Source organism: Magnusiomyces paraingens (assembly GCF_902498895.1).
Source record: "Magnusiomyces paraingens strain CBS 517.90 genome assembly, contig: contig2, whole genome shotgun sequence".
NCBI lineage: Eukaryota > Fungi > Ascomycota > Dipodascomycetes > Dipodascales > Dipodascaceae > Magnusiomyces > Magnusiomyces paraingens.
Window position 1 is genome coordinate 3,767,248 of NW_022474068.1, and position 20,676 is coordinate 3,787,923.

The following is a 20,676-nucleotide window of genomic DNA, read 5'->3' on the forward strand; positions in this document are numbered from 1 at the left end:
ATTATTAATTACTAAAAAGCTAGACAATTGAAAAAAGAATTTTTTTTTTTTAAAAACTGTAAAGATTGGGATGAATTTTATTTTTTTATTTTCATAGATATGAAAATTTAAAATGACTTTAAACTGTGATACTAGTATTTCTCTGCTTCAAAAGTTAGCGACCACTATTAAGTGAAGATTTCCTATTGATTGAATTAAAAATAATGATATTTCTAAGCTAGGTATTTGATTTTCCCAACAAATACTAATTGGATTAGTCTGAATGCTATAAAAATGATATTTGGTTTGTTTTTCAATAGATATTTTTTCCTAGTTAATATACATTTCATTCATCTTCTAATATGTATAGTCAGTCATTAGCTAGATTTTCACATAATCAACCAAAAAGAAAAAAAAAATCCTTCTAACAGACTTTTTTCTTAATTCAATCTCTTTTCAATAGTTTAAAAGATGAGAAAAAAAAAGTGAAGTAGCTGGAAAACAACAAAAGCCAAGCTGAGTGTATGATGATTATAAGAAACAAAAAAAAAAAAAAGTTTAAAATTTTTTTTAGTAACCTCTGACTTTGGTACATTTTATTAATCACCACACAACCACCACCCACACTATTTCTCAAAAAAAAAAAAAAAAACCATTGACAGCCCCAACCATAACTAAATAACTAAAACCAATGTTAACAGAAAAAACAGAACAAGTAAAAAAACAAATCCTGGACGCATCAGGGATCGAACCAGAGACCTCAAGTATGCAAAACTTGCGCGCTACCAACTGCGCCATACGCCCACATGTTGATGAAAAAAATGTTTCTTCAATTCTACATAAGACAGTCAATAAAACTATTTTTTAAATGCTTAAAATTTGTGGATTTATTGCAAGTATTCAAAGAAAAAATATATTCATTTATAAGTTCATATTTCTGGCTTTTTATTAAATATAAAATGAAGTAAAATCTGTATCTAAAAGCCACGCAATATTTTATGTTCAGAACAAAGGCCAATGATTTCTTTTTTCAGTATATTTCACTTTACAATAAAAAAAGACAAAAAATGAATTTATTCCTTGATTAGGAAGATTTAATATTTTGATTGAGTGCATTATGTGATATATTGAAAAAAATAAAAATAATAATAATAATAATAATTAGAAAGCTGTGAAACTGAAGATCGTTATACCATTATCCAAGGGAAAAGGAAATAATTTCACAAAGCCAAACAGATGAAAAAAATAATAAAAAAATAAAAGTATGTATGCTTTATTATAAATTAGGAAAATAAGCAAGTTAATACTTATTTGCATATTGATTATTAAATTATTTAAATCTATGTATATGGATATATTGCTTGTTAATACAAGACACAATAATTTTTTTTTCTTGTTGCGTTTTAAGTTGGTGTTGACAAAGGATATTTTTTTTTTTTTTTTTTTTTGAAATTTTGAGCGAGTTACATCTGGAACAAGTTTACATGAAATTTGAAATATAAAGAGAATTATATGAATATCTCAAGGATTATAAATTTTTATTTTATTTTTTTATTTTTGTAGAAAATATCAATAAATGAAGAAATATTAAAATTAAAAAAAAGAAAAATTTTACTTTTTTCAAAATTTTAAAATTTCAAAATGACATATTGTGATCCTTTAGTGTGTGTGTGTGTGTGTGTGTGTGTATATATATATATGATGTGTGTACCTGAAAAGGCTGCGTCATGCAAGGAACAAGCAAATAAGCCTTTTTTATTATTATTATTATTATTATTATTATTTTTTTTTTTCAGACTAATTATATTAAGGGGGACTTGACTAGGCAATTAATTTTTTTTACTTTATATAACGATTTTATCTATTCTTGAAATTTTTTTTTTTTTTTTTTTTTTTTTTGCATCTTCAACTTCACTCACACTTTTAAAAGACTTTCTAAAAAAATTTCGAAATAATTAAAAGAATTTTTTTTTTCAAGTTTATTTTTTATATATTTTATTTTTTTTTTTCTTGGTCGATATAATCAAAAGGATCAATTTAAGCGATCGTTTTTGTTGTTGTTGTTGATGATGATAATAATGACGTGCACAGCCGCACTCTTGTTTTGGCAACAAAGATGTTTCCCTGTCTTGCAAATATTATTATTTTATCTCATAAGAAAAAAGAAGAAGTCTCCTTCTTTGTCAGTTTCATCAAATAATCTGTCTGTCTATCTATCTGTATTTTTTTTTTTTTAACAGAAATATTTTCATTTGCTTCACCACCTTACTTAACAAAGACCTTTTTTTTTCACACACACACACACACACTCTCTCTCTCTGTTGATTAATATTATTCGCCAAAGTGTGATACTTTATTGTGCGTACTGTGGCTGTGTGTAGTAAACCAAAGTCGCTGTATATCACCATCATCATCATCATCATCATCTATTAATCGCTACTTTTTTTTTCTTTGCTCCCTTCCTTTCCATAACCCCCTTTGCTGCCAATATGTCCCAAGTATATATAGCTAATATCCACGGTTACTTAAGCCTATACGCAACCTGTTTCTGCCTACTTCTTCCATTGGCGCACCTTCACCTGCTACACACAACCAAGAAAGCATAATGGACCTCCTTTGTTCAAGTAAAGTATTATCATTATTATTATTAGTAATAGTAGTAGTAGTATTACTTTAAATAAAAAAAATATTTCTCCTATATAATCATCATATTCGCTCAACTTTAGTAAATTTTTTTTTATTTATTTATTCTTCATTTCTTTAACCAAGCTGAAATCTATCGAGAACATATTCATTTCTTCAAAAGGACTTTAGTCCAAGTACACTCTTTAAACATTAACACCCAACTTCTTCTTTTTGCAGGCAATTAGAAGACCCGACATTCCTTTATTATTTATTTATTTTTATTTATATTTTTATTTATTTTATTTTTTTTTTCATTCAAAATTTTGTATTTTTATAGACTTTCGATAAAATGAAATTCTCAGACATTCTTTTTTCTACTTCAGCTGTGATGATGGTCAATGCGTTACCATCAAACATTCTTTTCCCCAAACGTCAAGTCCTCGAAGATTACAATATAATTTCCGTCCAAGGGTCCTCCTCCACCTCCACTCTCTCCGCCGTCCCAACTTCTTCTTTAAACTCTACCTCACAGTACAATCTAAACAACTCTACTGCAACTCTTAACTCCACGCTTCTCCAGAATTCAACAACAACAACCCTTGCGCCTTACACAAACGCAACTGTAGTCGTTACAGAGTTCGGCACTCCTGTTACAAAAACAGTTTTGTCTATAGTCACACAGGTCGTCATTGTAGACTCTGACGGGAACGTCATCACAGGAGAGTATAATGATGCCGGCGCAAATGAAAATTCAGTTGCAGCAAGTGTGTCGTCGGGAGCTGGCTCCCAAGTGGTTACCGTGAGTGTGGATGCGGCTTCAGCAGCTGCAACTTCAAGCTCTGACAGCAGTTCAAGTAGTAGCACTAGTGTTTCGGCTGGTTCCGATACAAGCAGTTCTAATGGTTCTTCTGATTCCAGTGGTTCCAACAGTTCTTCTGGGTCAAGTTCTACAAGTAATTCTTCTGGATCTTCTGATTCTTCCTCAAACTCTTTGGGATCTTCTGATTCTTTGTCCTCTTCTTCTTCCAGTTCTTCCGATTCTTCTTCTTCTTCGTCTAACACTTCCTCCGGCACATCTTCCTCTTCTTCTGGTTCTGGTTCAGGTTCTTCTGAAACTTCAGCAAACACCTCTTCCTCTTCTTCCAGTGCTTCTTCTGATTCATCTTCTACAAACAATGAATCTTCTGGCTCTTCTGGATCTTCAAGCAACACCGGCTCTTCCTCTTCTCCGTTGGCTACTCTTTCTGCAAATCTCCAATTAGTGCCTGTGTCCAGCTCTACTTCTACTTCATCCTCTGACGAATCGACCAAGTCTTCTGTCATTGAGTCTACTATTTCTTCTTCTTCTTCTTCTTCCTCTGGCTCCAATGCCATTGAGTCATTCTCTTCATCTGGTTCTAACACTATTCTTTCTTCCTCTGGTTCTAACACCATCGAGTCTTCTTCCTCTTCTTCTACTTCCACCTCTGTTTCCTCTTTTTCAAGCGATTCTCCATTTTTTGTAGCTGTCACTACCATTCTCCCAGGTTCTGCTACTATCCCCACATCCTCTCCAGCCTCTCCTTCTTCTCCTTCATCTTCTTCATCTACTTCCCCCTCTCTTGCCTCAAATGCTGACTCAGCTGCAGAAATCACCTCCAAAATTAGTGGTCTTGTTTCTTCCTCATCTTCTTCCATCATCACACACAGCGCCTACTTAAATGCCACCGTGACCACTGCTGCCTCAACTGCCTCAACTATCTCTTCTAACTCTACAGTTTTGGCCCACAGTATTTCTTCATCTACTGCCACTGCTCTCTCAACCTCCACATTTTCCACCCTGAACGCAACTATGGAATTCGCCCTTAAACACACACATTCTGCTTCTGCTACTTCTGCTACTTCTGCTGCTACAACTACGGCCCCTGCATCGTCTACTGCTGCTCCAAGCCTTTCTAAGCTTGTTGAGACATCAAAGACTAATGTAAGCACTGTGTCTTCTTCTGCTACTGATGAAAGTAGTAGCTTTTCTGCAGTCACTTTGTCCCTTGGAAGCATTGTGGCTGCCAACTTTTCAACTGAAATTTCTGGATCTGCTGATAAATCAACTGCTTCAATCTCATCTGTTGAGTATTCTACTTCTTTGTCAGATGCATCTGTAACTGAATCTGCTGTTGCTTCTGCTATTGAGTCTTCAGTTGAGTCTACTATTGCTTCATCTGTTAGCTCTTCAGCGGAAGTTCCCACAGAGTCCTCCTACATTTCTTCTTCAGAAAGTTCCAGTGCTGCTCCAATTGTGTCTTCAGTTGAATCTTCAGTTGACCCTACTACAGAATCCAGTGTTATTTCTGAGTCTACTGCTATTTCTTCCTCATCTACTGATTTATCCTCATTTTTTTCTGTGGAATCTTCTGTTGAATCTGATCCCATTTCCTCCACTTCAGTTTCATCATCTTCATCTTCTTCTTCCTTTTCTGCCACAACCATTGATTCCTTGGAATCTTTTACAGATGCTGCCTCTGTCAATGTTGCCAACAAACAAAACGAAATCACTATTGTTGCTACTGATAGTTCTTCAGCCTCCTCCTCCTCCTCCTCCTCCTCTTCTTCTTCTGAGTGGATTGTATCGGCTGCTACTCTTTCGGTTAATGCCGTTGAACCATCAGCCGCACAACCATCCAGCAGCACTGCAGACCCTCAAAGCTCCACAGGTGCGGCATCAACAGCTGCTGATAGTGCGGCAGACGTTGTGGTGGCCTTGGGTGCCGGGGCAACAGACGCAGCGGGACAGGTTATAAATACTGTACAACAGCAAACGTCCGTTAGTGTACAGACTGTCAACTTTGATCCCACAACAACTAGCTCATCCTCCTCTTCAGCGGTTGTTGTTGTGGTCGAGACTCCAGTTCAGGAAGCTCAAACTTCAACCTCGTCAACTTGGGTCCCTGAAGCCGTGCCTACCACTTCATCTACCACTTATACTCCTGAGGCTGTTCCTACGACTTCTTCTACTTCTACCCCTGAAGCTGTGCCTACAACTTCTTCTACTTCTACACCTGATGCCGTGCCTACAACTTCAACAACATCTACACCTGATGCCGTGCCAACAACTTCTTCCCAAGTCATTGCCACGACCTCGTCCACAGCTGCTGCCGCGTCCACGACCACCTCAACATCTTCTGACGGCTGGACCGATTACGACTACCCTGGAGATGATGGGTTGTTCAAGTTTACACCTCGGTCGCTGAGTTACACGCCATTCAACAATGATACGTCTTGTCGTAGCACTTCCGAGATTGCGCAGGACCTTGCAGATCTCTACAACAAGGGGATTCGAGAATTGCGTCTGTACGGTGCAGACTGTGACGCAATTAACACCATTCTGTCACCGGCAAAGGCCCAGGGCCTTACAGTCATTATGGGATTCTACGTAACTAGCGCAGGCGTCGACGTGGTCGATAGCGAAGTTGAGTCTTTTATTTCGTGGGCTCAAAGTTCCGGAGACATTGATGTGGTTACGGCCGTGGCTATTGGAAACGAGGCAGTGACAAATGGCTGGGTGACTGCAGATGATCTTGCAAGCAAGATGGAAAGTGTGCGGTCAAAACTGCAATCTGAGATTGGATTCACAGGCCCCGTCATCACGTCGGAGATTGTGGGGATTTACCAGAGCTACCCACAGCTGTGCACGTCGAGTGCAGCAGATTACGTGGGTGTCAATATTCACCCGTACTTTGATTCGGGTATTGCTGCTGACCAGTCGGGTGACTTTATGCTGGCACAGGTACAGCTGGTCAAGGACGCATGCGGACGCTCGGATGTCAAGGTTCTGGAAACTGGGTACCCACACGACGGTAACACAAATGGATTGCAGGTGCCGTCGGATGTGAATCAAGGTATAGCAGTGACTCAGATTTATAATGCGCTACAGGGCGATGTTTATATGTTTTCAATGTGGGATGATCATTGGAAAGACGCGGGCAATTATAACGTCGAGTGGTACTTTGGATTGTTTTACCGGTTCCCATAAATTAATAAACAAAAAATGAGTTGGATTGGTTCGGACCCAGTCATGTGATATAGATTTTTTTTTTTTTATAGAAAATAGTGAACAAAAAAAATTTTTTTTTATTTCAATCACATCACACTTAGCTTTTATTAAAAGAAAAAAAAAAAAAAAAAAAAAAAAAAACAACATCTAAAAGACATTATGGGTAAATCATCTAAAGATAAACGCGACTTGTACTACCGCAAAGCCAAAGAAGAAGGTTGGCGCGCACGGTCTGCGTTTAAACTTTTACAACTCGACTCCCAGTTCCATCTTTTAAACCCAGGTGCCACCTCTGCCTCCGACACTACTGCCGCCGCATCTTCGTCTCACCAGCAGGCCCTCACGCGGGTCGTGGACCTGTGCGCGGCTCCGGGAAGTTGGTCACAAGTTCTTTCTCAGCGGATGCGTGAAGAGCATGCTGCTGCAGTTGCCGAATACTCTCGAGTCAAAGATTCTTCATCATCTTCACAAGTACACATTAAAGCACCTCAAGAACCCAAGATTGTGGCAGTAGATTTGCAACCCATGGCACCAATCGAGGGGGTAACTACTATGCAGGCTGATATTACTCACCCACGAACAATTGCAGCGATTCTTGCACACTTTGACGGTGAGCCTGCGGATCTTGTGGTTTCAGACGGCGCTCCTGATGTTACAGGGCTTCATGATCTTGACGAGTATATTCAGGCTCAACTGATCCACTCGGCGCTACAAGTTGCTGCAGCAGTTCTGCGGCCCGTGGACGAGGCTCCTGCAAATGGTGGTCCCGTGGATGCACGTTCAGGTGGCGCGTTTGTGGCCAAGATTTTCCGTGGAAGAGATATTGATTTACTGTATGATCAAATGGGTCGTATGTTTGTTCATGTAGCATGTGCAAAACCAAGATCGAGTAGAGCATCATCTCTGGAAGCATTTATAGTTGGGCTTGGTTATCGTGGAGGTCAGCCTGAGGCTTTACAGAAGCAGCAATTGGATAGTATTAGTAGTAGTGGCAGTAGTGGTGGTGTTCAAAACTTGTCTACACAAAAGTTTACGGAATCCGTTCTTAAGGGAGTCCCAAGTCTTAGCGTCGGCGACTCGCTTCCATTAGATGATGTGTTTGGATCAAGAGCAAATGCACAGTTTATAGCGTGCGGCGATCTTAGTGCCTACGATTCGGACGCAACATACACCCTGGCACCCGAGGAACTGGCGCGGCTGTCGCTGGATCCAGTGCAGGCCCCCACCGCACCGCCTTATAAGCGAGCACTGGAGCTTAAGCGGGCAGGGCTTTTGACCAAAACTAGTTGATTAAAAAATTTAGAAAATAAGTTTTTTTTTTTTTTTTTTTTTTTTTGGTATATTTATATATATATATATGTTAGAAAATAATACAAGTTAATAGAAGAAGAAGAATAAAAAAAAAAGTTACAAAAAAATAAATTACAAAAAAAATTCATGATAAAAGACGATTAATGTCCATTGCCCCACGCTGAGTATCCTTTTGTTTTTCAATCACCTGTTTCTTTAGCTGCTGCTGCTGCTGCTGTTTTTGCTGCTCGCATTCTTCCTCTTCTACTGCCACTTCATCCTTAACCAACAATTTGTCACATCCATCCCAAGCAAACCGGCGTCCTCCACACTCGAATTGTCCTCCAAGGAGTTTAGCACTACTGCTGACTGACCATCTGCGAGCAGCCACGCCTGCAGACATTTGCTGGAGTGAGCGGGTAGCCTGAAGGACCTGGACAAGTTCTGATGGAGATGTAGCAAGAAGTTTTTCTTCGCGTGGGCCGCCCAGAGCCAATTTAGCAGGTAATGGTGGTGGTGGAGTGATTGGTTCTTGTAGTTTTTGGTGGTGAGTTTGGGTCAAATGGTAGTCTTCGGGTCGGAGTGAATCGGATCGAAACATTTGTGTTTGTGTCTGTGTCTGTGTTAGTGTCTGTGTTTGGTTATGGTTGTGGAGTGGTGGTAGCGTAGAGCAGAACCCTTGACCCTGGGAAAACATCAGTTGAGAGCCATTTTTGTGGGGCGACGGTGGAGAAAGCGACGGGTTGCAGGAAGTGGGAAATACCCGTGGATCCGATTGTGCCAAGCCTCCAAGAGAAATGAAGGAGCTGCCAATGGTTTGTGATTGCGTGGGCTTTTTATTAACAGCAGTATTAGTAGCGGCTGCGGCGGCTGTGGTGACGGCGGCAGTTAAGTGGGGGTAGGCATGGTGGGTGATGGCGCCGTAGAGATGCGTCGGCGTTAGCGTGTCGTTATTTGTTAGGGGGTTTTGGTTTTGGTTTTGGTTTTGGTTTTGGTTTTGGTATGGGTGTTGGTGGGGCTCAAACGATGGAGGCGACAGGCGGGTGAGCGAGCATTTCGACGACGGCGGCAACGATGGTGACAAAGAGGATGACGATTTATTATTAAAACCAAAAGAAGAAGAAACATTTTTTCCGACATTAGTTGTAGCTGTTCTTCCTACTTCAGATTGTGTCAAACCAGCTTCTGATGCTGATGCTCTAAAGTCAAGCTGTTGTTGATATTGTTGATGTTGCTGATATTGCTGATGATATTGTTGATTCTGTAAGTGCGGAGTTAACCAAGAATCCACTTCTCCTGCGCTTCCAGCCGTCCAATGAGGCTGTACTAGTGGGCTGTTGTAAGTTCCGGCGGAATCTTTTCCACCAGCGTTCCGGCCAAAATCTTTTTCCAACGGTGGTGGAGGAACTGTAGATGAACGGATAGACTCTTTTGTCCGACCCGAGTACTTGTTGTTACTTTTGTTAAGATTATTGCCACCGACAACGCCACCAAAAGATTCTGATCTGACGTGTTGAAATTCCTTCTTTTCATATTTATTTTGCTGTTGCTGTTGCTGTTGCTGAAAAGTCTGAGCATAAGAGACCTCGTGAGGCAAACGTTTTTCTGACCCCCCCCTGAGCCCACCACCACTTGTGACGTCATCACCACCACCACCACTGCAGCTTACATTTCCCTTTTCATCACCAGCATATAACAACCCACCATAACAACCGCCCTCGGCCGTCCCCGGGAAAAGCGGCGCAAGGGCCCGAGGGTCTCGAACTTTAGTGGAACTTTGATCATGCCCAGCCAAACTTTTTGTAGTACTTGTTGTTGTTGGTGTTGCTACTGCTGTTTTTCTTGTAGTAGTTGTAGTACTTGTTGTTGCCGAGTCTGTCGATCTTGATGGGCCATGTGACGGTGATGATGGTGGCGAGTACTTTTTAATATTCTTATTGCCTTGAGCCTCGCCAAAGTGGTTATTATTATTATTATTATTGTTGTTGTTGTTGTTGTTGCTGTTGCTGTTGCTGTTGCTGTTGCTGTTGCCGTTGTGGAGGAGTCGCGCAGAATCTGTTATTGTTGCAAGTTGCCGAGCATTGGTAGTGTTGGTCATTCCAAGAGGCCGCGTGATGACCCCGCTGTTGCTATTGCCACCAGATTTTTTCGTAGTTTCATCTTGGCTAGACCCGGTAAATCCATTTATATTATTGGTATTATTGGTATTATTGGTATTGTTGATATTGTCGATATTGTCGATATTGTTGATATTGTTATTGATGTTGTTTGTATCGGCACTTCCGGCATATCCCATTACCTTTTGGTCGTATTCGTCGGGCCTGTTCGAGGAAACACTTACGCCGTGCGGTGGCGACGGTAAATATTGAACAGCTGTTGTATTAGTAGTAACAGTAGTAGCCAGCCTACTTGTTGTAACGGGGTTTTGGGTTGTAGCCAAAGAAGAAGAAGAAGAGGAGGAGGATTTAGCAGACAAATTATCTTCCTTCTTTTTAACTCTGCGACGTTTGCGAGAAGCTGGATCAGCCAGGCGCATTTGTAACTGGCCAAAGCCTGGTTCATGAGGTTTTAAACAAGCATCGGGGAAATCCTGGCCAAATAGAGGGACTAAAGCGTATCGGATATGGAAGCATGTTCTTGCAGCTAAAGTACGTGCAATTTCAAAGGGGACCCAAGTACCTTGGATTTTAAGAAATCCTCCACGGACGCGTCGAATAACTGGCTCCAGATCCGGAGAAGTTTCCAAAAGTTTGACAATGTCAGCTTTAGAATGCCCGAGAGCTTTCCAGAGTCCAGTCAAATGAACATATCCTGTGTAATAATCCCAAATGATCCACTGGTTATTTAACGAGTATTCATAGACTGTAAGGAAATTACGTGAGTCGACTGCGGTTGCATATTTGCGCATGCGGATGTCACGGGAGGTATTCGGAACAAGGGGGACTTGATCGGGAGGGATTTGGGTGGAGGTCGGGACCTCGTGGATGCGGTAGACGATTTCATAGCCGTAGTCCGGGGCGTGGATATCAGTTTTTGCCGAGCTACGAGACCTCTTGAGAGGTCTTGGCTGAGTGGAGGTGTTGGTGGAGGAGGTTACCACTGAGTTGTGAGGACTTGAGGCAGTGGGGGTAATAGTAGTGGCTGTGTTGGAGCTGAGTTTAGTGGCTGTTGAAACCGGCACAACAGAAGAAGAAGAAGAAGAAGAAGAAGAAGAAGAAGAAGAAGAAGAAGAAGAAAATACATTTGAAGTAGCTGTGACTTGTGATGGTTGAGTTGCTGATATAGCTTTGAAATGGATTTTGGGAATAGTTTGGTGGGGATTAGTAGTAGTAGCAGTAATAACAGTAGTAACAGTAGCAGTGGTTGGAGTACATGGAAGTGGGCTTGATGCTGGGGATAAGGATGGAGAAGGAGAAGGGGAAGGTGGAGCGGAAGCCTTTGTTTTATTTGAAGAAGAAGAAGAAGAAGAGGATGAAGGATTTGAAGTTGGAGCATAACCTTGTTTTTGTAAGATTGTAGAGGATGATTTAGGCATTGGAGTGAATGATGATGATGGTTGAGAAGGTTGTGGAGGAGATGGAGTAGTGTGGAGTGGCGGCAGGGTCCGAGAGTTATGATGGAACCGTGGGGGGAGGACGTTTAACGGTTTGAATGAATTTGGAGTTGGAGTTGTTGACATTGTTTATTTTATATATATTTTAATGAAGAAACGTATGAAATGAAAAAAAAAAAAATGAAAAAATGAAAATGAAAATGAAAATGAAAATGAAAATGAAAATAAGAAGAAGAGAAAAAAAAAAAGAATTTTGTAAGAGAGAAAAAATAAATAAATAAATAAATAAAAATAAATAAAAATCAATAAATTAAAAAAATTAAAAAAATTAAAAAATTAAAAAATTAAAAAATTAAAAAAAAAAGGGAGAGAAAAAGGAAGAGAAAAAAAGAAAGAAAGAAATAAATTTAAAATAAAAATTAAAAAAAAATTAAATTAAAACAAGTTAAAATAAATATAAATAAATATAACTAAATATTAAATACGAGGCTTTTTTTTTATTTTATTTTTAATTTTATTTTTGATTTTTTTGATTTTTTTGATTTTTTTGATTTTTTTGATTTTCTAAAATCCTCCTCTATTTTTTTTTTTTTTTTTTTTTTTCAAATTCCCCGATCAAGAAAGACATCTGGCCGTTGCCGCTTTTGCTGCTTCTACTTCTACTAATACTAATACTAATACTAATACTAATACTAATACTACTATTACTGCTGCTACGGCTGCTAAAATCCCGAGCGGAGAGTTTTCCATAAATTCCATAAATTCCACAAATTCCATCAATTCCATCAATTCCATCAATTCTATAATTATTATATATATATAAATTTATCTAATATCGCATATTCCTTCTTCTTTTTTTTTTTTTTTCATCATCATCATCATCATCATCATCTATCTATTTATCTTTCTCGGGAACCTTTTTTTTTCTTTTTTTTTCTTTCTTTCCTTTATTTCTTAACTAGACCCGTTCCAAATACCCGGAATCCGTTGATCCCACTATTAGTTACTGTTAGTGATGCTGCTACTATTAATTATATAAATATACTACTATATTTTTTACTATTTACTATTTACTATTTTACTTAGAAGTTAATTACAACAACTACCGCTGGTGCTGTTCTTTGGTCCCGCGGCACGGCATCATCGCATCGCCTTGTAAACTTTTATTTTTTATTATTTTTTATTATTTTTTATTATTTTTTATTATTTTTTATTATTTTTTATTATTTTTTATTATTTTTTATTATTTTTTATTATTTCTTTCTTGTCTCTCCGGAATGATTAACTCATTGACTAGTTGACCCTTCCTTCCTTCCTTCCTTTCTTAAACATATAAATGCTCTTAAAAACTAAATCTTTTTAAAAAAAAAAAAAAAAAAAAAAAAATTTCATAAAAAAGATTTATAGTTTTTTTTTTTTTTAAAAAAATAAAAATAAAAAAATAAATAAATAAATTTGTGCGGCGGTTTTCCTTCTTACTTGGAAAGGCTGTTGTTGCTGCTGCTGCTGCTGCTGCTGCTGCTGCCAAATAACCGGATTTTCCCCTTTTAAAAGTTAATGCTGCTGTTGCCGCTTTTTTTTTTTTTTTTTTTCAAAAACTTCCTTCCACACCCCCCTCTCTCTTACAAAAAAAAAAATCAAACGTCATCACCAGTCACACGACAATCACGTGTAAATAATCTCATTTCTCACATGATATCAATTACTCACTCCACTCTACTTGTTGTTGTTGTTGTTGTTGTTGTTGTTGTTGTTATTACATTCCTAAAAAAAAACCCTTAACCTTCTTCTTCCTTACTATTCCTCTCACACTAAGTAATCACTCACTCACTCAACAACCTCAGTACTATGCTTGCTACTAGTGCCCTTTTCCCGGTATGTGCTAACCGCAGGAATATTAGCAGGCACCCGAGTCTCATTTGTAGAGTACGGCCGAGGCTCCAACTGAATTAACGTATGTAATGGAACAACCATCCATGGTGACCGGTCCTGCGGCACATTCATAAAGTATGCATAGATGCATCGCAATACCGCCTGATGTGTCACAATCATAATATTCTCTTGCCTCTCAAGCTCCATAATAATCGGCTCCAGCCGTGTCACAACGTCCCGATACGATTCCCCACCACGGTATCGGTACTCATACTTGTCCTTGTCACGAGCAGCAAAATCCTCCGGATACTTTTGCTCAATCTCCTCATAAGTCATTCCATCACATACACCAGCATCAAGCTCATCAAGTGCCTTCCATGCAAGCTTCGGATAAGGAAGAAACCGTGCCGTTTGTTGCGTCCGCCTCAATGTCGAAGTCCAAACAGTCAGTGGCCTATCCCCCACAGCCTCCTTCACAAGCTCAGGTAATTTCCTTGCATACATTTCTCCACGGGGGCTTAAATTCGCATCCCCTCCAAGCTTACCAGTCAAATTGTACTCACTCTCGCCATGTCGACTCAACCAAATGCACCGCCGCTTAATGTGCAAATTCATCACATAATATACAATCCGAGACTGTAAATATGACCGAATCTTGTTAATAACAACTTGAGATGACACATTAATAATCTTCACATATGATGACTCCGCCTCTGTCTCATCTAAAGTCTCATACACCTCCTCATACTTCCGGATCCGAGCCATGAAATCCTTGGCCGCCTCCTCAGGGTCCTGCCCCACGTAATCTGGCGAGGTCGTCTTCACATCCATAATATTATTCCAAATCAACTCTTTATCATTGCACCAGCTCTCCACAAAAAATGGTTCCACTCCATGCCCCTGTAATAGTTCCTTGATCCACGACCGCCGGGCCTTGGTAGAATTTGTAGCATCAAGAATAGCTACAACTCCATCACTCGTCTCAAACCATTCAAGCATATCCTTCACAGCAAGTTCAGCAGCTTGCCGTCGCATCCGCTCACCCTGTGCATTGTGCACATCGAAAAAGTCCGCAGATGGATGAGCTTCCTGCAAACGCCTATATGACCCCACGTTAAATGACCGGGCCTTGATTGATAGCCATGACAGATACCGTACAATTTTTTGCGTGATGAGCGATTTGCCTCGTGCAGGCAGTCCAACCATCACAACACATAACCGGGGGGTTTCCGTGGGTGTAATTCCGTAGTTGGTCATGCTTTTATAGTCAATTGGTGTTGATATTTCTTGTTTTTTTTTCTTCAAAAAAAAAAAAATTTAAAATATGAATATATAAGAGGAGAAAGGATTAGAAAGTCAGATGGTGGTGGTGGTATGTTATTGTGTAGTCCTTTTTTTTTTTTTTTTTTTTTTTTTTTTCCCTTAATAATAATAAATAAAAATTAAAAAACTAGTCCAGTGGATGGGCGGAGGGATGGATGAAATAGTGTAGGGCCAGCCATTTTAGGTGGCTACTCCCTTTCCTCTCTTTCTCTTTCTCTTTCTCTCTCTCGACACTTAGACTCTGTTGCTGGTGATTGGCCAGTGATAAAATATTTAATAAAATTTAAATAAATATAAATAAATACCCCAGAATTTATAAAAAAAAAAAATAAAATGTAATAAATAAAATAAAATAAAATAAAATAAAATAAATGTAATTAGTCACATGACTACTAAACTTAAATATAAATTACATATACCATTAAAATAGATCTCGCAATAACTTTCACCCGACAAAACCTCCGTTAGCCGAGAGAGAGAGAGAGAGAGAGAGAGAGAAATCCCATCGGATTTTTTTTTTTTTTATTTGTGTCTCAACAATAAATTATCTCTCCCCAACCATCCAACAAACTCCAAATCTAAAGAAAAAAACCCACTTTCCTATATTTATATTTATTTATATATATATATAAACTCACATATCCTATATCCCATCTTTATGGCCACCTCTGACATCGACATTGAAAACATGGCCCTCCTCGAAGCCTCAACTTCTTCCTCCTCCTCACAGACTACTTCGGTCTCTCGTACTGACCAACCTTCTACTTCATCTCCTAACCCCCCGCCATCTCCAAAACCATTTAAAAAATCCCTCATATCATGGGATGACCTCCCCCACTGGATGCGTGATAACCATTACATCCATACAGGTTATGTCCCACAAACAAATTCCCTCGCACACTCAATTCACTCCCTCACTTACCTCCATAATGAATCTGTAAATATCTATTCCCACCTCCTCCCAGCTATCCTCGCAATCTTCTTCTGCATAGCCCTCGCTGCCCTCCTAACCTTCTTCTCCATCTCAATCCTCCCACAATACCCTGACCACCCATCCACTCCTCCATACCTCCTCCCTGACTCTGCCGCATTTTTCATCTTCGCTCTCGGTGTCGCAGGCTGTCTCGGCCTCTCTGCAACTTTCCATACCCTTAAATCCCACTCCCATGCTGTCGCAACTCTCGGGAATAAGCTCGATTATCTCGGCATTGTTTTGCTCATCGTAGCTTCCATGGTCTCCCTAGTCAACTACTCTTTCGCTGATATGCCTGCTCCACGCATCTTTTTCTGGTCCCTTACCTTGCTCCTCGGAGCCGCTTGCGCTACCGTCTCCCTAGACTCAAAATTCAGAACCCCAGACTGGCGCCCATACCGCGCTGCCATGTTTGTCGCCTTTGGACTCTCAGGTGTCTTCCCAGTAATTACTGGCCTCTTCGTCTTTGGCCTCCAAGAAACTGCAAAACGTTCCCAGCTCTTTTACCTCCTAAATGAAGCCTTCTTCTACATCTCAGGAGCTGCAATCTACGCCGCACGTATCCCCGAGCGCTGGCACCCGGGAAAATACGACCTTTTTGGCCACTCCCACCAAATCTTTCATTTCTTCGTCGTCATCGCCGCAGTCTTCCATGGTACTGCCCTCTATAAAGCATGCCAATATGCTCATCAAGTTACTATTAGTGTATAAATTTATATATATAAAAAACATCCTCCCCTCCCCTCCCTAATACTACTACTACTACTACTACTACTACTACTACTATTACTTATTCTACTAATCTACCAAACAATCTTTTGGAACCGCTCATCCTCTTCCTTCTGATCTGTAATAAACTGCAACGTCCGCTCAAAGTGCTTGCGCGGCGAATCACTCACATTCCCGTCATTTGTCATCGAATCCAAATTCCGTTGAATCAACTCAATCAGCCCTGTAATATACTTGACAGTCACCTTATCATTCCCCCGGTAGAAAAAGTACAAGTACCGGTTCAAAATCTCAACAAAAAGTTCGACTGAAACAGCAACATCCATGCATGCATCTGCAACACGTAGCGCCCGCTGCAGACACTCAAGCACCCGGTTCCCGTCACGGAAAAACTCACTGTCCTCCTCAGTCTCACCCAATGCCGGAATCTCAACCGCCCACCATAAATGACTCGCAAGGTAAACCGCCCGACACTGGTCTGGCTTCTTCAACAACTTTGATCCATACAACGCACATTTGGACACAAGCGTGTCGTAAGAATCTGTCGCAAAGTTGCGCGTGTTTTGCAAAACTCCAGCAATCAGTACAATGGCTTGGTACTGCGCCCGCGAGTCACTCACAGCCTCCTCATAAACAGTAAACGCTTCGGCAAAAAATTCATAAGCAGCCTCCTCAACATTTACCTGGTCAGCAACACTCGCCGCATTCACATAAAGCCGCAGCGCTTTGTCACTCCCCCCCACACGGTAAATGTCTCCAATCACCAGCTGCATAAACTTAAACGTTGACGAAACCTTGTCCTTCCACTCAGAATCTACTGGCTCCCGCGCCTTGAACCGTCGCACAAGCCGCATCGCACTCGTCACAAGCGCTGGGTATGTATATCGAACAAATGCTCCACCCTCAGAAAGTGCCTTACGCGCAGCCGTCAACAGCTTTGCGTGCGTCTCCGCATCAGGGTTATACAGCAAGTGAACCATCTTGGCCAAGTTGCCTTGATCCGCAACAATCTCATCAGGAACGTCCTTATCGTCCTCTCCAAAAGTCGCAGCAGGCGACTCTCCACCCATCAGCTTAGCAATGCCGTCGCTGGAATGCTTGTTTCGAATACTATCCACGCCCTCGCGAATCACAATGCGTACCAGTCCAAAAACACCTTCTGTATCCTCAACAGTCGTAATCTTGTTGCCGCCTTTAAGAATGTCCTGTGCAACACTTGATGCAACCGCCTTTTGTGTAGCTGTAGGCTGAGACTCCAGTAGGGGGATAAAGTTTTTGAGCGAAAGAACAGTCAACATCTGTGGGTATGTTTGAATTAGCATCTTGAGAAGATCCAACACATTCCCAGTGGTTATAGGAGAAATAGGCTCTTCTTCCTCAGTTGGCTTGACTTTTTGCAAAACAAAATCAAGAATCTTGTCAATGTTTTCGGTGCGCTCAGGGTAGCAGTTAAGCGACAACCGTGCAATACCCCCAAGAAAGGCTGTAATGTCATCCAAAGAAAGATCTGGGCGAGCATCCAAGAGCTTGAGAAAGAAGGACCAAAAGATTTCAAACAAATCAATATTGACTGGAACTCCACGGTACGTTGCAACCTCCTTGGGGCGTTCCGGCTTGCTGGGTTCAGACTTAGTGGGCTCTTCTTCTTCTCCTTCTCCTTCTCCTTCTTTTTTCTCAGCCTTGTTAGGTTCTTCCTCTTCCTTTTCAGGCTTGTCAGCTTCAGATTCTTCTTTATTCTTGGGCTCATCGTCGCTTTTAACGCTTTCTTTAATAGTGGCTGCTTTCAAAGATTCAGTCAATGCGTCAACGCCCTCAGAAGACTCGTTTTCAGCTTCGCGGGCAGCAAAGTCTGCAAGTCGATTGACCATGGTCAAAATGACCTTCTTAACACTTGTTTCAGGATGAAGATTGGCAGTGGCATTGAGAAACAGGTCAAGCGTATAGAGATGGAACTCATCGGGGAAAACTTGGGTGACCACGTCAAGTAGATACTCTTGCGCAATTACATCGCGGCACTGAACAATCTGCTCAAGGATAGCATTGAGAATGGTCGACCGGTAATACTCCTTGTCAATTCCTTCAAGCTGAGACAAGCGCACAAGATTTGAGCCAACTAGTATCTGGAGCTCCTTACGTTCCTTGGTACGCTTTTCGCGCTCACGACTGTGGCCTTGGTGTTGGAGACGCACCCACAGCTTATTCATCTCAATAAAGTTGGTCACAATGAATTGGATCGAGTCTTGCAAGTTCCCACCAGGGCCATCAGAATCGCCAATAGGCAAGTGGTCGCGAGCAGTTTGCGACAGATAGTAGCGGAGAAACAAGCCGCGGGTAGGGTGCTGTACACCACGACACATTTCCAGCATATCCTTCATAATTTCCTTGACGGGCGCGTCGGGTACCGACATGTATGCGGTACCCACGGTGATCATTAGGTAAAGTCGGGGGACAATGTTGCCTAGGTCATCCCCAAAATGTCAGTTTTATTTTCTCAAGCGAATTTATACGACCGCCACGCATTGGCAAAAGAAAAATATAAAAAAAAAAAAAGACACCACATACCTGCATATTGAACCAGTTCGTAGAGATCGGCAAGATGAAAAGTCTTATGATTGTCTCTGAGATATCCTCCCAGATAACTGAGGGCGTCGAATACTGCAATGTAGAGCTCATAATACTGCTTGGGACTGAGTAGCGATGTGCGGAGTTCAGCAAGAAACGTCGAGGCATGTTTCAGCGCGTCCATGAGCTTACCCTTAGACTCAAGGCATTTGCGCATGAGCGCCTCTTGCTGGTGAATAATTGCAAGCGACTCTTCAAGCTTACGGGCCTGTTCTTCGGCCGTGATAACCTGGACGGCACTTGACATTTTTCTGAATTATTATTATTAATATTGAAATTTTTTTTTTGATATTTATTAGTTATTTTTATATTTTAGGGTGGCTTTGAAGAGGAGTTTAAAGAAGAGGATGGGGTTGTGCTGACGAAGTCAACATGTGTGGGTGGAGAGATAAACCTTTAGAAATGTTACAACTAAAATTGTAACAAATAAGTTACCCTGTTTATTGCGGCTTTTCTCAACGGCTTTTTTTTTTTCTTTCAAAATTTTAACAAAATCTATCAGCCATCAAATCATCAAATCATCAAACCCATCAAACCATCAAATCAACAAATTACCAACCAGCACCATGTGCAGGCTTGCCCAAAATACCCCCATCCTGATACCCGTTAATAATGTTCAGTAGACTTAAGTTCTACCAGTTTTTACTAGACTCTCGAGAGCGTACGCTCCGCCACTTACAAGGCCTTGTTTCCGGCCTAGCGTCAAGACAGTCTTTAACCAATCAACCCCCCTCGTTGCTGCTAAAATGGTCCCAGCCAGCGTTACAAGCTGTATTCCCGGCATTTGCACGACAAATCTCTCGTTTTCTTTCAAACATCGAGTCTCCAGCACATACCCTGCGCATATTTGACCCGGAAATCATTCGAGGCCCTCGCCAGGCTCATCTCACAAACTTGAAGCTTAGGCAAGCTGCATCTACATTCCGCCCATCATTGGTGTACTTTTCTTCACGCGTGCTTGGAACCAAAATTGAATCAGATGGAACTCACATTTCAACTGGGTCGGTAGACTTTGGACTCCCAGATAACGTCATTTTTTCCATTATTTACCCTCGCCTGGCTGAAACTTCGGGCCATAGCGATCAGCTTGCCAAACTTGCCAGGATCGGACGCATGTACCTTGAGATATGTTGCTGGTCATATACCATGAAGTATCTTTCTGCACCTGGGCGTGCCCCATCTCCTGGATGCTTTGTGAATGGCTACAACTTTAATATGCTTGGTTATGTGAGTCCATACGAGGAAATTGCTCCTATAGAAGAAGAAGACGTGAAGGCAAGCGAGTTTAAAAACACAAAATCGCCAATGCATCAACATCGGTTATCACCGTATAATGACATTAATCTCTGCCGGCCAGAGTCTCTTGCGCATTACACAAAGGCCATTGGCCTTTACGATTCCATTGTGTATGACTCGCTGCCTCACAATGTGGGCCGCGAGCAACAGGCCATTGCCGCCTTGTATCAAACAATAGGTTCACTGTACCAAATCCACGGTCCAGAAGTGACCAGAAAGTTTATAGACCAACGAGTCATGGAGGGAAAAACGGGGCTTGTATGGCAATCACTTAATGAATAGAATATATTTATATATTTTTTATATTAACACAAACGGGGAAACAATTTTACAAGTCATCAAAAAAATAAGAATCATATATACAAAAAAATAGAAATAACATAA

General features: G+C 40.8%; 7 protein-coding genes across 7 annotated transcripts; 4 read left to right on the forward strand and 3 right to left on the reverse strand.

Annotated features, from left to right (window-relative positions):
* Positions 1-2,953: 2,953 nt before the first annotated feature.
* SAPINGB_P002924 (uncharacterized protein) lies at positions 2,954-6,613 on the forward strand (the record flags this gene model as incomplete). Its single annotated transcript, XM_031997642.1, has 1 exon — positions 2,954-6,613. The coding sequence occupies one exon, from the start codon at positions 2,954-2,956 to the stop codon at positions 6,611-6,613; it is 3,660 nt and encodes a 1,219-aa protein (XP_031853533.1).
* Positions 6,614-6,793: 180 nt separating this feature from the next.
* SAPINGB_P002925 (uncharacterized protein) lies at positions 6,794-7,924 on the forward strand (the record flags this gene model as incomplete). Its single annotated transcript, XM_031997643.1, has 1 exon — positions 6,794-7,924. One exon carries the CDS (start codon positions 6,794-6,796, stop codon positions 7,922-7,924), a length of 1,131 nt encoding a protein of 376 aa, XP_031853534.1.
* A 145-nt stretch (positions 7,925-8,069) lies between these two features.
* On the reverse strand, positions 8,070-11,459 carry SAPINGB_P002926 (uncharacterized protein; the record flags this gene model as incomplete). Its single annotated transcript, XM_031997644.1, has 1 exon — positions 8,070-11,459. One exon carries the CDS (start codon positions 11,457-11,459, stop codon positions 8,070-8,072), a length of 3,390 nt encoding a protein of 1,129 aa, XP_031853535.1.
* Positions 11,460-13,304: 1,845 nt separating this feature from the next.
* Positions 13,305-14,606, reverse strand: SAPINGB_P002927 (uncharacterized protein; the record flags this gene model as incomplete). Its single annotated transcript, XM_031997645.1, has 1 exon — positions 13,305-14,606. The coding sequence occupies one exon, from the start codon at positions 14,604-14,606 to the stop codon at positions 13,305-13,307; it is 1,302 nt and encodes a 433-aa protein (XP_031853536.1).
* A 724-nt stretch (positions 14,607-15,330) lies between these two features.
* On the forward strand, positions 15,331-16,356 carry SAPINGB_P002928 (uncharacterized protein; the record flags this gene model as incomplete). The annotated part of the gene is made up of 1 exon (XM_031997646.1): positions 15,331-16,356. One exon carries the CDS (start codon positions 15,331-15,333, stop codon positions 16,354-16,356), a length of 1,026 nt encoding a protein of 341 aa, XP_031853537.1.
* Positions 16,357-16,448: 92 nt separating this feature from the next.
* Positions 16,449-19,243, reverse strand: SAPINGB_P002929 (uncharacterized protein; the record flags this gene model as incomplete). The annotated part of the gene is made up of 2 exons (XM_031997647.1): positions 16,449-18,832; positions 18,937-19,243. 2 exons carry the CDS (start codon positions 19,241-19,243, stop codon positions 16,449-16,451), a joined length of 2,691 nt encoding a protein of 896 aa, XP_031853538.1.
* A 365-nt stretch (positions 19,244-19,608) lies between these two features.
* On the forward strand, positions 19,609-20,574 carry SAPINGB_P002930 (uncharacterized protein; the record flags this gene model as incomplete). The annotated part of the gene is made up of 1 exon (XM_031997648.1): positions 19,609-20,574. One exon carries the CDS (start codon positions 19,609-19,611, stop codon positions 20,572-20,574), a length of 966 nt encoding a protein of 321 aa, XP_031853539.1.
* Positions 20,575-20,676: the final 102 nt, after the last annotated feature.